Here is a 14,392-nt window from a genome sequence, read left to right on the forward strand (position 1 = left end):
TATCTATCTCGATTATTCGTATAACTGACCTTTGTCAATGTAATCTTCGTATATATATTTTTATGCACTTTTGACTAGGTGAACATTTTTCTTAATTTATTACAAGATTTTACGTGCATTGAAATATATATATTTATCGATAATTACGATTTTCGTTAAATTTGGCAAAATCAATACAATCGCCTTGATTTGATTAAATAAGGATTTTCTTAGTTCCTCTTACGGTAAGTAAACAGATTTCGACCTTAAAGTCGGTAAATCATGCGAATTACAAAAGTACATCATTATTTATCAACTTTTGTAATCTTGAGAAAATTAATGTTTTTTCAACGTGGACGTCTTTATTCAGTCCCAACAAATAATATTATAACGTCAAAAGTCTAAAAAATCATTTATTTAAACAATTGACCAAAAAGTGTCAATTTCTGAAATAATGCAAAATTTGAGAAAAGCACCTCAGAATATTGTTATTTGGGACCAATCTAACCCATTTCTATGATTAGAGTATCATCATTAGGCTTATTCTCAGTTTTTGCAAATTTTTGCAATATTGTGAAATATTAATAATTATTGAAATATTATTGCATGGCTCGCTTCTGGGAGTCAGTACAAACATTTTAAGACTAATAAAAAGTCATTCGGACTGTAAACAAAGAAGTTACCCCGAAGGGGTGAAAATCTAAACTATTGCAAAATTTAATAATTTTATCGCATGGGCAGTCTCTGTAGATGATAACAAGACGTTTGAGACTATTCGCACTCGATTCGCATCATTAATGACGAATCTCACCTAAACAGGTGATTTTTTGTTCTAATTATATTTTTTCACTTTTGACATCATAAATGGTTTATTTAAGTCACAACTAAACGTTTGAGACCTTAAACATCTAAATCGGATGATAATTGAAGAGTTAGGCCCGAAGGTGTCAAAAATTGAAATACGGTGTATTTCCGCAATTAAACCATATAGGCTTGTTCTGTGGGCCAATACAAAGTGTTCTAACATAATAATATGCAAATCGAATCACAATTACGGATTTTTATCAAAAGTGGTCAAAATGTAAATTACGTGTATTTATCTTAAATAAAACGCATGTACGTGTTCTGTAAGACCCTCTGAAGTTATATAGGTCATCGTTAAATGATTTTTAATCATATAGCAAAAGTTTGTCGTAATCAGCTGATTATATATATTTATCGGTTAAGCTGTTATATCTGACGTATGTCTAGATTCGTTATGACTCTATGTCACTAAATTGGATATGCAATAATAATGTCAGCCATCTGGCTTAATAAAAATATTATCTATACTAATCTATAAAATCCTTACGGGTGGTGTATGTTTGAACGTTAATAACTTAAAAACTATTGCACCGAATTTTTACCACAAGTATATGAAATAGGGGTAGAATTTTCCAGGGAGTGCTATAGGGTGTGTAGTTTTTCGTTATCTATTTTCTGGAAACCGATTTCTTTAATTTTTTTAATATTTAAAAAATAAAGAATTAAAAAAATCGGTTTCCAGAAAATAGATAACGAAAAACTACACACTCTATAGCACTCTCCGGAAAATTCTACCCCTATTTCATATATTTGTGGCAAAAATTTGGTCCAATAGTTTTTAAGTTAAAAACGTTCAAACATACATTTCGGGTGATGTATGTTTGAACGTTTTTAACTTAAAAACTATTGGACCGAATTTTTACCACAAGTATATGAAATAGGGGTAGAATTTTCCGGGGAGTGCTATAGGGTGTATAGTTTTTCGTTATCTATTTTCTGGAAACCAATTTTTTTAATTCTTTATTTTTTAAATATTAAAAAAATTAAAGAAATCGGTTTCCAGAAAATAGATAACGAAAAACTACACACCCTATAGCACTCCCCGGAAAATTCTACCCCTATTTCATATACTTGTGGTAAAAATTCGGTGCAATAGTTTTTAAGTTAAAAACGTTCCAACATACATCACCCGAAATGTATGTTTGAACGTTTTTAACTTAAAAACTATTGGATCGAATTTTTGCCACAAGTATATGAAATAGGGGTAGAATTTTCCGGAGAGTGGGAGCAAGCAGAAAATGTTAAACGGAAGACTAGGGAAAAGAGCCCTGAAAAGCGTTTACGGTAAAAAATTTTAAAGATGTATATTTGTTGTCTTTTAAAAAATATTGTTAAAAAAAATTTTTCGTTGTATAGGAAGCGAAAGTGTAACGAAAAAGATGAGGAAAAAGATAAGAATGTATAAAATTTACTGCAGAAGAAAGAATAAAAAAATAACTTGAATGTTAAAATGCTTTATATATAAAAAAATATTTATTAATTTAAAATTGAATAAATAAAATTTATTTTAAAAATATCTCTTTTTTAAATGATTTGGTATTCAAGATCTCGAATATATCGTATTCATGTATTCACTTATTATAAATGGTGATTGGTATATCGTTCGCCTATCTTATGTGTGGCATGCTTCATATGTATGTGTCAACTTGCGAGGTTCGTTTCGCAAATGACTAAAAACTTACATAATTATTAAAAGTAAGGTATTGCAGTCTTCTTGCAATAACCTGCAGTTAAAACGAGAGAAAAAGACAAAGAGACAGAGAGAGAGAGAGAGAGAGAGAGAGAAGAAAGAAAGCAGAAGTGTGATAAAGGAAAAAGGTAAGGATGTGTTTTAAATATTAAATTTTTTATGATAATCTTATCTATATTATCTATATAGATTGCAAAATCTTGAATGTGCAAATTTTCATTTCTATTTATCAAAATTTTTAATGATAATCTTACCTATATTAGATAATATTAGAGAGAGACACAGAGAGACAGAGAGAGAGAGAAATAAAAAGAAAGAGAGAGAGAGAGAGAGAGAGAGAGAGAGAGAGAGAGAGAGAGAGAGAGAGAGAGAGAGAGAGAGAGAGAGAGAGAGAGAGAGAGAGAGAGAGAGAGAGAGAGAGAGAGAGAGAGAGAGAGAGAGAGAGAGAGAGAGAGAGAGAGAGAGAGAGAGAGAGAGAGAGAGAGAGAGAGAGAAAGTGAGAGAAAGAGAAAGCAGAAGTGTGGCAAAGGAAAAAGGTAAGAATGTTAGGAAAAGGTAAGGATGTATTTTAAATATCAGTCTCTGTTTACCGCTTATATTATAAGCATCTAAAATTACATCAATTTAAAATGACCAAGAATGCTTGGTGGAAACGCGGTGACGATTCGTCACGACAATTATAATTAAAATGTATTTTAAATATGAGTCTCTGTTGACCGCTTATATTATAAGCATCTAAAATTACATCAATTTAAAATGACCAAGAATGCTTGGTTGAAACGCGGTGACGATTCGTTACGACAATTATAATTAAATTATAATTGTCTATATAGATTGCAAAATCTTATATTTTACGCAATGAATTTAAGGAGGTTGGTTCGCTCTTCGTGCGGGGAAGGGGAAAAGCAATAGGTTAGATTTTCGTCGCGTGAAATAAACGAATTTTAGCAAATAAATATGTGGAATGCATTTAATTGCTGTTGCTTAAGGTTTAAAAAGAGTTGTTTGTACAATTCCCTAAAAAACGCCAGGGTAAACCAAAGGATGATGTCGCTAATCGGTAAGTGAAATATCGGAGAAGCGGAAATGACTCAATAGTGTGAAACTTGAGTAGAAAAAGACCGGTTACGACATGTTTAATCCATGAAATCATTTATGCGGTCCATTTTGAAATTAGAAACATTTAGTTATGATTCAAATTACGAATATCAATTTCATCCGAAAGTAATAATTTGGAAAATTGATTTAATATGTGATCATTGTTAAGCAAAAAAGTTTAAAACTTAAGCACCTAAAATGTGTTATTCATGTGTAAAAGTTAAACTACCGTCTTTAAATCAACCCGACTCCTTATGGAACTCCTTTAAGAAAAACGACTCCCGGGCGAAGCCCGGGTAACCAGCTAGTATATATATATATGCACTCGGGCATATTCTCGCTTACTATACTATCATTATATATATTATGTTAAAATATATCTGGCTCGTTTGGAAGAGTCGTTAATGTTAAGAGTATGTAATATAAGATAATCAAAATAAGAAGTATATCAATTACTTCTAGCAACATGGCTTATGTCACATTTGCTCATTAGGTAGAGCTACGTTAATATTGAGGTCTCTATAACCCTTTTCTTTACTTGTTAAAATAATATGCGTTAATAGAATAAAGTTAATTAACAACGTTAATGCTATAACTATATAAATGATAAGAAACTCGTTACAGATCTCGCTTTAATCCATCGTTATTAATTATGTCATTATTTCTTTTCAGGAACTGGACCAACCTTCATTTACGCTGGGAATCAGCTGTCTCTGCGTCATCACTCGGAATCTGCTGGCTGGACTGGATCAGCTGTTCCAACGATTCCTCGTGGTCGCTGTCATCCAGTGGAATTGTCGTATCCACGTCTGAACTGACGTTTTCTTTATCGCTTTTGGTATTATGTTCGGGAATAGGAGTGGAAGTACGGATACGAGGGTCTATGACTTTCTTCTCGGCTTTTGTCCGCATCGTCTCCCCTGCTGGATTCTCCTCCCGCTTGGCAGACATCTGAATCGATGTTGCGATCGTTAGTTTAGGATCGAGTGGTGTCAAGGAGGCCGACTGGCCTTTGGGCGTCGGTCTCAAGGTCAGAAGAGAAGAGCAGCGAGATGGAGTGGGGGAAGGAGGCAGAAGGAGAGGTCGCAGAGGAGAGGAGGGAAGTGAGGGAGATGATGGCGGCGGAAGAAAGAGAGATGTCAAGAGATTCTGGGGAAGGGGGAGAGGAGGTGAGGAAGCTGGTTTGGGACAGAGGGGAGAGTATTATAAGATGGGTGGGTGAGGAGGCAAAGAGAAGAGTTGGGATGCTGGGGAATAAAGAGGCGGACGAGCGAGGGGAGAAGCAGAGAGGGAGGGAGAGAGAGAACGAGGGGAAGGAACAGGGGGGGCTGGGGGCGATGGAGAGAGGGAGGCAAAGGGAGAAGGGAGTAGGGCCGCATAAAAAGGTGGAAGGAGGAGAGAAAGAAGAGAACGAGAAATCGAGGAGCCTGAAGGAGAGAGTAAGGAGGTTGGAGGAGGAGAGGGAGCAGAGGGAGAGAAGAAAGAAAAATGTGGTCTGGAGGGGGCTAGACGGGAGGGATGCAGAAGAGAGGAGGGGTATGATGGAAAGGGTGGCTGAAAAGGTGTTAGGTAGGGTGCCGAAAATTGGAAGGGTGTGGGAAAGAAGCGGAGAGGGAGGGAGAGAGGTGTTAATAGTGGAGATGGAGGATGAGAGGGAGAGAGAGGAGCTACTAGAGAGATATGGGGTAGTTAGAAAGAGGTGGGGGTTAGGGGTGGATGAAGACTTATCCATGGAAGAAAGAAAGGCGAGGTGGAGGCTGCCGGAGAAAGCAAGGGAAGAGAGAGCCAAGGGAAAAAAAACGAGGGTGGAAAATAGGAGAATATGGGTGGATGGAAGGGAGATTGTGTGGAATGAGGGTGAGGGGAAATGGGAGGAGAATTGAGGGGAGAGGATAGCGAGTTGCGGGAAGAGAGAGACGACGGCGACGGGGTGCGGAGACAGAATATAAGAGTGAGGAGATGGAAGGAGGGATGGGGGAGGGGTGTAGGGCGAGGAGGGGAGGGAGGGAAAAAGAATGTAAAAGGCCGCTATGGTCAGGTCGGGTTAGGAAGGGGCAGGATTGTAAAGGGTTGGGTACGTCCCTGGAAAACGCCGGCTATGTAAAAGTTCTGTATGTGTCTGTTGTGAGTTAAGGAGGATTGTAAAGGTTTGGGTATGTTCCGTAAAAACGCCTTGCAAACCCTGCGGGGACAAGCAATAAAGACTACTACTATACTAAAAGTACTACTAAAACTAAAAAGTAACGTACACACGTACTATTATATCAATGATTTTCATAAATCATTCGCAATAACAAATATAAATATGAGTCGTAAAATATAAATATGAGAAAAAAAGACGTCAAAAATACAACTGATATTTTTATTAAAGGAAACCTACATTTATGTATATTTCCCCGTGATGAAACCTGTTAGTCGAAGATTTATGCAATTATTTCAACTGTGACTGTGGTCTTTACGTCATGCTCATTAACAGCAACACAAAGTATTGAAATAAAACTTCTAAGTTTAAATCTTTTTTCTGCGTTTTCTGATAAATTTTTTTAAAAATGCGTTCTATGTTTAAATTGCACATCAGCTAAATATAAATAGTTTATATAGCATAACCTTAAAAAATTAATTATTTCCAAATAATATACATATCTATATATATATATTTTTTTTTCAAAGATATTAATGTATTGACTATTTATATTGTTAGAAATCTTAATATTGTAGAATGAAGGGGAGGGGTTTTTAGTGGGTGCAAGCCCCACACTACCCCGCCGGACGGCCGACGCGGGTGTGCGTCAGGCATTTTCCCCTCCCTGGTAAAAAAAAAAAAAATTGCGTGTACATACATTGTCGCGTTAGAAAAAGTATGACCGGTGGACGACTGGATGCAACATATATATTGAAACAGTATAATATATAAGTGTCACAGTAGTACTATAAGTAATAATGAGTAACAGTTATAGCGAGTTGCATTGAATAAAATTATTCTCGATTCGTTGTCGTAAATTGTTTATTATAATATAATATATAGATGAGAAATTTATACATGTGTATCCCGGTGTATATAAAAAATGTTAAATGTGATAATTTACATAAATTTCTAAAGCGTGTCGGTCTTAAAACACAGCTGTTACGTGAGCGAGCGAGAAGGTATAAGAGCAAGCGAGTCGTCAATAAGAGCGAGTAGGATAGTAACAGGAGTGAGCGAGATAAGAACAACGGCGCGCAAGGAAAAGACTCGATGCTCGATCCTCGATCAGATCCCCACCCCCGAGCCTTCTGCATGTGTTATTCTCATCTCGCTTACTCCAATTACTGTCTCGCTCGCTCTTATTGTCATCTCGCTCACTCTTATACCTTCTCGCTCGCTCACATAACGAAAAATCAATAACTTTGCGTTACCGACATTAGCACGGAACGCAACCTAAATCGTGCACATATGTGTTACCCCGTGGCCCAAACGTGGGCATTGGCTACGTAGTTCATGTGCACGTTTTACGTCGTTCCCAGAGGGCGTATCGCGTTCGCGGATCACCTAAAACCGGGCCGTGTCGTCTCTCATTCTTCTCTCTGGTATAACTATCTTCATCTTCTGCTGCTTTTTTCCTCGTTTCACTTTCGTTGTCGTCACAGTCGTCCGTTATTCTATTATCTATACTTTCTTCGTTATTTATTACATTTTCATCGTCGATGCAACCCATGTCACTACTGTTAAATTTATTATTACTGTTAATTGTGTCGTCATTATCTTCTTCATTTCTTGCTGTGTTTGATGTACATGGGGAATACTGCATGGTAATGTTATTCGTAACATTATCAGATCTCCCGCTGTAATCCCCAAGTTGTTCGGCAGAATTATTGCAATCGTACAAACAGCATTTCTGATGCCTACATGGACTCCAGTATTATCTGTACAAGAATGATATAATTTTGAATTGTAATGTAGAGTAAACCCAGTTATAAGAATTAAGCTATTGTTGTAAATAGATGAAGTGCATATCAGAAATAAAAAAAATATTGCGGAAGTTTATATGTAATATTTTCTTAACTTTTTGATATATTAGAAGTATCCAAATATTTTATTAATTTCTTAAGTATACTTTATTTATTTGTAACCAAAATATTATTTTTATAATTGTCAAAGTTTAATAATGTACACATTTTTTTTACATTTTATTGGAAACGTGTCTACATAAACAAAGAAAAAGTAGTAAATTACGCGTGACAAGATACAACACAATATGCATTTTTAATAAATTATTCACTGTAATATTTAACAATTATTTACAACAATTTATAATAATTGTTATAAACAAACGCAATATATTCAATATTTTTACAATTACAATTGTTTCGGAAACTTTAGATAGTTTTAAGAAAAAATGTCTCTTATAATTACTTCATACAACAAATATTTCTTGATATGATTTTATTAATGATGTTCGATAAATAAAATTCTTAAAATTTTAAGCAGTCCTCGATGCGTCAAAGCCGTACGGCAAAGAAAGCGTTTTGTTTTTAAAGTACGGCCAAATGGTTTTTTTGTTTTATTAATTTTTGGACTGTTTTTGGAAATGTGTTATTAATTTATGTATTATTTACTACTATATTATAATTTAAATTCATAAGTAGTTAAATGGCATTCATACAATTTACAACATATTATATGTATATTATGTACAGAAAAAGTGCGAAATTATCAATTAATTACATATTTATTGAAAGACATTAACATGTAAATAATATTTTCAGTCGTAAAAATATTTTTCAATGAAAACGGCATGTTTACAATTTGACAAAGGGACAAAATGTCATTTATAAATAATATTTATTTAGGAATCAAACAAGTCAAATATTCGAGAACAATGTTACCTGCTAATATCTGCTATTCTTACCGTAATATCTAATACATTCTATGATAATGTTAGTAGTTAGTATAAGAGAGTTCGGACCCGGGGGCAATGAGGGGGGTGAGGGAGGGGGGGGGGGTATCGGGTTTCGCGGGGGGTGAAAGGGAGGGGAAAGGGCGGGATATCGGGTTTCAAGGATATCGGATTTCAAAGATATCGGATTTCAAGAATATCGGATTTCAAGGATATCGGATTTCAAGGATATCGGATTACGAGGGGTAGGGGGAGGGGGGGTGACCTTGGCATACCACGTGTATGACTCACCGGGATGACTCATATCCGGTATGACTCACCAGGATGACTCACCGGGATGACTCACCGGGATGACTCACCGGGATGACTCACCGGGGGATGACTCACCCTCGCCGCGGGGTCCGCGTTTGTGTTCGCGGGTCGCGCCGCGGGTCCGCGGGGGTCCGCGTGGAGGTCCGCGGGGTCCGCGTGGGGTGCACGGTCGCGCCGCGGGGGTGTCCGCGTCGCGCCGCGGGGGTACGTTCGCAACGACGCCGCTAGGCGGCGCACAATAGGTAAGACTAACTCGATAGCGCACTATAAGTAGGAACGTGTCTCGTCGATGACGCGTCGAACCTGTCGGAACATGTTCGTCGTAAATAACATTTTTCTGGGAAAAGAGGGGGTGGTTATCGCGTAGACTAAACAATCTATCTACGCAGTACGTGAAAGACAAATCTACGCAGTACGTAAAAAACAAAGGAAGAAATGACGTCATCGGGACGATGATCGACCCGATAACGCGTCGAACCTGTCGGAACATGTTCGTCGTAAACAACATTTTTCTGGGAAAAGAGGGGGTGGTTATCGCGTAGACTAAACAATCTATCTACGCAGTACGTAAAAGACAAATCTACGCAGTACGTAAAAAACAAAGGAAGAAATGACGTCATCGGGACGATGATCGACCCGATAACGCGTCGAACCTGTCGGAACATGTTCGTCGTAAACAACATTTTTCTGGGAAAAGAGGGGGTGGTTATCGCGTAGACTAAACAATTTCGCGTTATTTTTACGACGCAGTACGTAAAAAAACAAAGGAAGAAATGACGGATCGACCCTCGAAGCGACCATCGCGATCACGATGAGCCTTTGATGACAATCGACAAAGCGTGTGAAGGTAATCATGACGATTACGTGGTCAGCGATACGTACGGTCGCGTGGTGACAGCAGAACGGAGAAGTCGTCAGAGAAAATTATAATGGCGGTGTATAAAAATATAATGATAGTCGCAATATACGTCTCGCACTACAAAGACGAGCACCGACGTCCGCTAGAACATCGGCGCCTCGCTTCTATGTTACGGTATGCGATATTTGATTGTAAAATCATGCAGCTGGAGTTTTTGGCGGACGTCGCATATACGGCTTGAATGGAAATGCGCGCGAAGAAATTATAGTTGCTTTCTTTATGTTATTAAAGTATTCAGCGAAGGACAGTCGATGACGCATCGAACCTGTCGGGACATGTTTCGCAGGCGCCGTAAACAAAATTTTTCTAGGAAAAGGGGGTGTTATCGCGTAGACTAAACAATCTATCTACGCAGTACGCGAGACAAAGGAAAAGATCTTTCAAAAATCAGTTGGAGCGAGAGAGAGGGCAAAGGGTATATAACGAGGAATGAAGCGTGTCGAGCCGCAGTAATGTGATTTGAAAGCGTTACATCGATCGAAAAGTATCGAGGTTTCTTCGTTAATATATGATAGAACATTATCACGTGCACGTTGCTCTGTAAGAGAGACTCTGTGAAGCGATATAATAAAAGAACTGGTGCGAAAGTGATCAAACATGGATCAATTCGAGCAAACCGAACGCGATCTATTGGAGCTGTCCGACCAAGTCGCTACCGTGGGTGAATTTTTCACATGGGCGCTGAAATGCACGGAATTCGTCGAGCAGCTCGAAGAAGGCTGTCGTGCCAAACGTCAGCGGCTCTCGATCGGGCGGAGGCAAAAGTTGTTTGCCAGAATCGCGCGACTCGAGGGTGCAAAGACGCGATTGGAAAGACAATTTATCCGTAGCGGTGGTGATTATGCGAACGCCGGTAACAGTGGCGACACGCGCGCGACAGAACTCGTATGGCGAGAAATCGATGTAGCGTTCGAATCGCGGATAATGACCGGTGCGGTAATTAATACAGACCATATAGATCCGCGACAGTTTTTGGAAGACGCCTGCAGCGTAGTGTGCAAGCGAGTGTGAGACATTATAAAAACACATAACTGTGTCAAAGTGAACACCGCGTTCAACGGGGAGTTTGTGGCGGGTGATAAACGTGCCAATAAGAGTATAACTACAAATAACAAAGAACTCTGTCGTACAACGCACTTGCGCGAGTGGTACGAGCGGCACGTTATCGAGCCCACATTAGCGACCCTCGAGGAGTTCCAGGAACGCGACAGTGGGTGGGCGTTGACGCGAATCCTCAATTTGACGGTGAACGTCAACAGGTACAATCCTTTGCGCGCGGGGTGTCACTTGCAATTACCTCAAGACATTAAATCGAAGTACGCGGTGATCAATGTGCTGTCTATGGACAATGCGTGTTTTGCGTGGGCAGTGACGGCTGCTCTGCATCCAGCTGAAAGACATTCAGCACGGGAATCATCATACCCGCATTATTCAACGGTATTGGACGTACGAGACATTGAGTTCCCAATGACGTTGAGTCAGATTAAACATTTCGAACGACTCAACAATATATCCGTAAATGTCTATACCATCGAGGAACAGAAGACGTCAACCGTTCTTCCAATACGGCTTACCGACTGCACGAGTGACAAACACGTGAATCTGCTGTACGTGCAGGACCCACGGGACAACAATGTAGGGCATTTTGCGTGGATCAAGAATCTATCCCGCCTCGTGAGCTCACAATTGAGCAAGCACGCTGGTCGGAAATACTTTTGTGATCGGTAAGTACCTATACTTCTATTAAATAAAATATATATACAAATTTATATTTTGCGTATAAAAATATATAATAATTGTGTTTCTTTTTTTGCAGATGTCTTCACTACTTCAGTTCGAGCGACAAGTTGCAGTCTCACACTGTGGAATGTCGAAAGATAAACAAATGCGCCATCAGACTACCGAGCGAGGACAACAAATGGCTCACCTTCAAGAACCACAGCAGGAAAGAGCGACTTCCCTTCGTGGTGTATGCCGATCTGGAGTGCGTGCTGAAGAAGACACAACCGGAGACGGAACACACGTCATACGCCTATCAACATCATCGGGTATGTAGTATAGCATACTACGTACAGTGCTCGTACGACGAAACGTTATCGGCGTATCGATTTCGTCGCGATAATGACTGCGTCGCGTGGTTCGCCAAGGAACTCAAAGGATTGGCGCATCGCGTAAAGAACATCTTATCCGACATTGTGTGCATGGTAGAGCTAACGCGAGACGAGCGTGAGACATTTCACAGCGCGACGCAATGTCACATTTGCGAAAAACCGTTCGCGCTGGATGATAATCGTGTACGCGATCATTGCCACCTGACCGGGCGTTATAGAGGTCCAGCACATTCGACGTGCAATCTGAATTATAAGGATTCTCACTTCATACCAGTCATTTTTCACAATCTATCGGGCTATGACGCACACTTTATTATTAAGGAGATAGCTGCCGCGTTCGAAGGCTCGATCGATGTACTGCCTATAACAAAAGAAAAGTACATCTCATTCACGAAGCACGTGAAAGACACAGCCGACAGATCAGATTCGCGAAGCGACATAAAATTAAGATTCATCGACTCGTATAAATTTCTGAGCGCGAGTCTCGCAAAATTGGCATCCTTCCTGGATAAGGATAAATTAAAAATTATACGTTCTAAATTTTCAGCGTTGTCCGACGACGATTTCGAATTATTGACGCAAAAAGGTGTCTTTCCATACGAATACGTGGACAGCGTCGAAAAGCTGGAGGATACGTGTTTACCGTCGCGCGATTTATTTTACAGTTCCTTGACCGGTGAAACCGTATCCGAGAGCGATTACGCGCACGCCGCGAACGTATGGCAGCGATTCTCCGTTCGAACCCTGGGCGAATACAGCGATCTATACCTGAAAACCGATGTCTTGCTGTTGGCCGACGTGTTTGAAAATTTCCGCGACAGCTGCGTCGCGAGTTACGGACTTGATCCCGCGTACTACTACACTTTACCAGGCTTTACGTGGGACGCCATGTTGAAACATACCTGTATCAATTTCGAACTGCTGACCGACATTGACATGGTCACGTTTATCGAACGTGGTCTGAGTCAATGTTCCGGCAGATACGCGCAGGCCAACAACAAGTATATGCTGTCGTACGATCCATTGAAACCGTCGTCTTACCTAATGTACTTCGATGTCAACAACTTGTACGGCTGGGCGATGTGTCGGCCATTGCCCTACGCGGAGTTTCGATGGGTCGAAGACGTGTCGAATTTCGACTTTAACGCGATCGCTTTGGATTCGCCTACGGGCTATATTCTCGAGGTCGACCTAGAGTATCCTGCGGATAAACACGACGCGCACACTGACCTACCGTTCTGTCCGATGCGCGATAAATTCGCCCGGCAAACGACAAGACAAACTTCTCGCCACGGTGAACGATAAGAAGCGTTACGTCATCCATTATCGCAATCTGCAGCGGTGCACGCGCCACGGCCTTCGCGTCAAAAAAATACATCGCGTATTACAATTCGCTCAATCTGCGTGGCTCCGCGCTTACATAGAACTCAATACAAAATTTAGAACACAGGCCAAAAATGAGTTCGAAAAAAATTTATATAAATTAATGAATAACGCAGTTTTCGGGAAAACGATGGAGAATGTACGCAATCACGTCGATGTAAAGTTACTGACGAAGTGGGACGGACAATACGGCGCGGAGGCAATGATCGCGCGACCGAATTTCCACAGCAGGAGCGTGTTTTCGGAAAATCTGATAGCCGTCGAACTGCGCAAACTTGAGGTGAAATTCGACAAACCGATCTACGTCGGCATGTGCATCCTCGACCTGTCGAAGGTGTGCCTATACGAATTTCACCACGAGTACATGTCTCCCCTGTACCGCGACTCGTGTAGAATCATGTATACCGACACGGACAGTTTGATTTATCATATCGAGTGCGACGACGCGTATGAGAACATAAAACATGATATAGTCAGGTTCGACACGAGTGATTACGCGGTAGATAACGCTTATGGTACGCCTCTCGTGAATAAAAAAGTGCCGGGCCTGATGAAGGACGAAAACAACGGCGCCATTATGACCGAATTCGTTGGACTTAGGGCGAAAATGTACGCCTTGCGAGTCAATGGCAAAAAAGACTGTAAAAAAGCGAAAGGTGTCAAAAGCAACGTCATCGCGCGCACCATCACGTTCGACGACTACACGCTGTGTCTGAACGATGAGATCAAAATGACTCGACCGCAGTCGTGCATAAGATCGAAAATGCACGAAGTGTACACTATCAGCGAGACGAAAATCGCTCTGAGTCCGTACGACGATAAGCGATATATCGTGCCGGATTCGACAGATACGTTGCCGTGGGGACATTACCGAATATAACGTAATGTATACGTAATGTATACGTATGTAATATAATGTATGTACGTATGTATATATATATGTAATGTATGTAGTAGTATAACACGACATATGTATTATGACGACGACGACGATGTCCCTTCGGTCTCGCCGGCCGAAAAGGAGCGCGCCGTCGCTTTACCTTATCTCCAGTTTCCCGAAATCTCTATAGCGACGATGGTAGCTCAACCAGACAATCCTCTACAACTCGATAATGAACGCCAGGTGCGAATACGCGCACCATGTTACTCTAAATTCCAC

At 40.2% G+C, this 14,392-nt stretch overlaps 1 protein-coding gene across 1 annotated transcript; it reads left to right on the forward strand.

The window, feature by feature from the left end:
• The first annotated feature begins 10,336 nt into the window (after positions 1 to 10,336).
• LOC139778897 (uncharacterized) lies at positions 10,337 to 14,113 on the forward strand. The gene is made up of 5 exons (XM_071717039.1): positions 10,337 to 10,670; positions 10,782 to 11,463; positions 11,556 to 12,485; positions 12,831 to 13,046; positions 13,465 to 14,113. The coding sequence occupies exons 1-5, from the start codon at positions 10,337 to 10,339 to the stop codon at positions 14,111 to 14,113; spliced, it is 2,811 nt and encodes a 936-aa protein (XP_071573140.1).
• Positions 14,114 to 14,392: the final 279 nt, after the last annotated feature.

This window comes from Temnothorax nylanderi, unplaced genomic scaffold, assembly GCF_030848795.1.
Source record: "Temnothorax nylanderi isolate EJ_2023f unplaced genomic scaffold, tnyl_v1.0 TNYL_tig0201_pilon, whole genome shotgun sequence".
In the NCBI taxonomy this organism is placed as follows: Eukaryota; Metazoa; Arthropoda; class Insecta; order Hymenoptera; family Formicidae; genus Temnothorax; species Temnothorax nylanderi.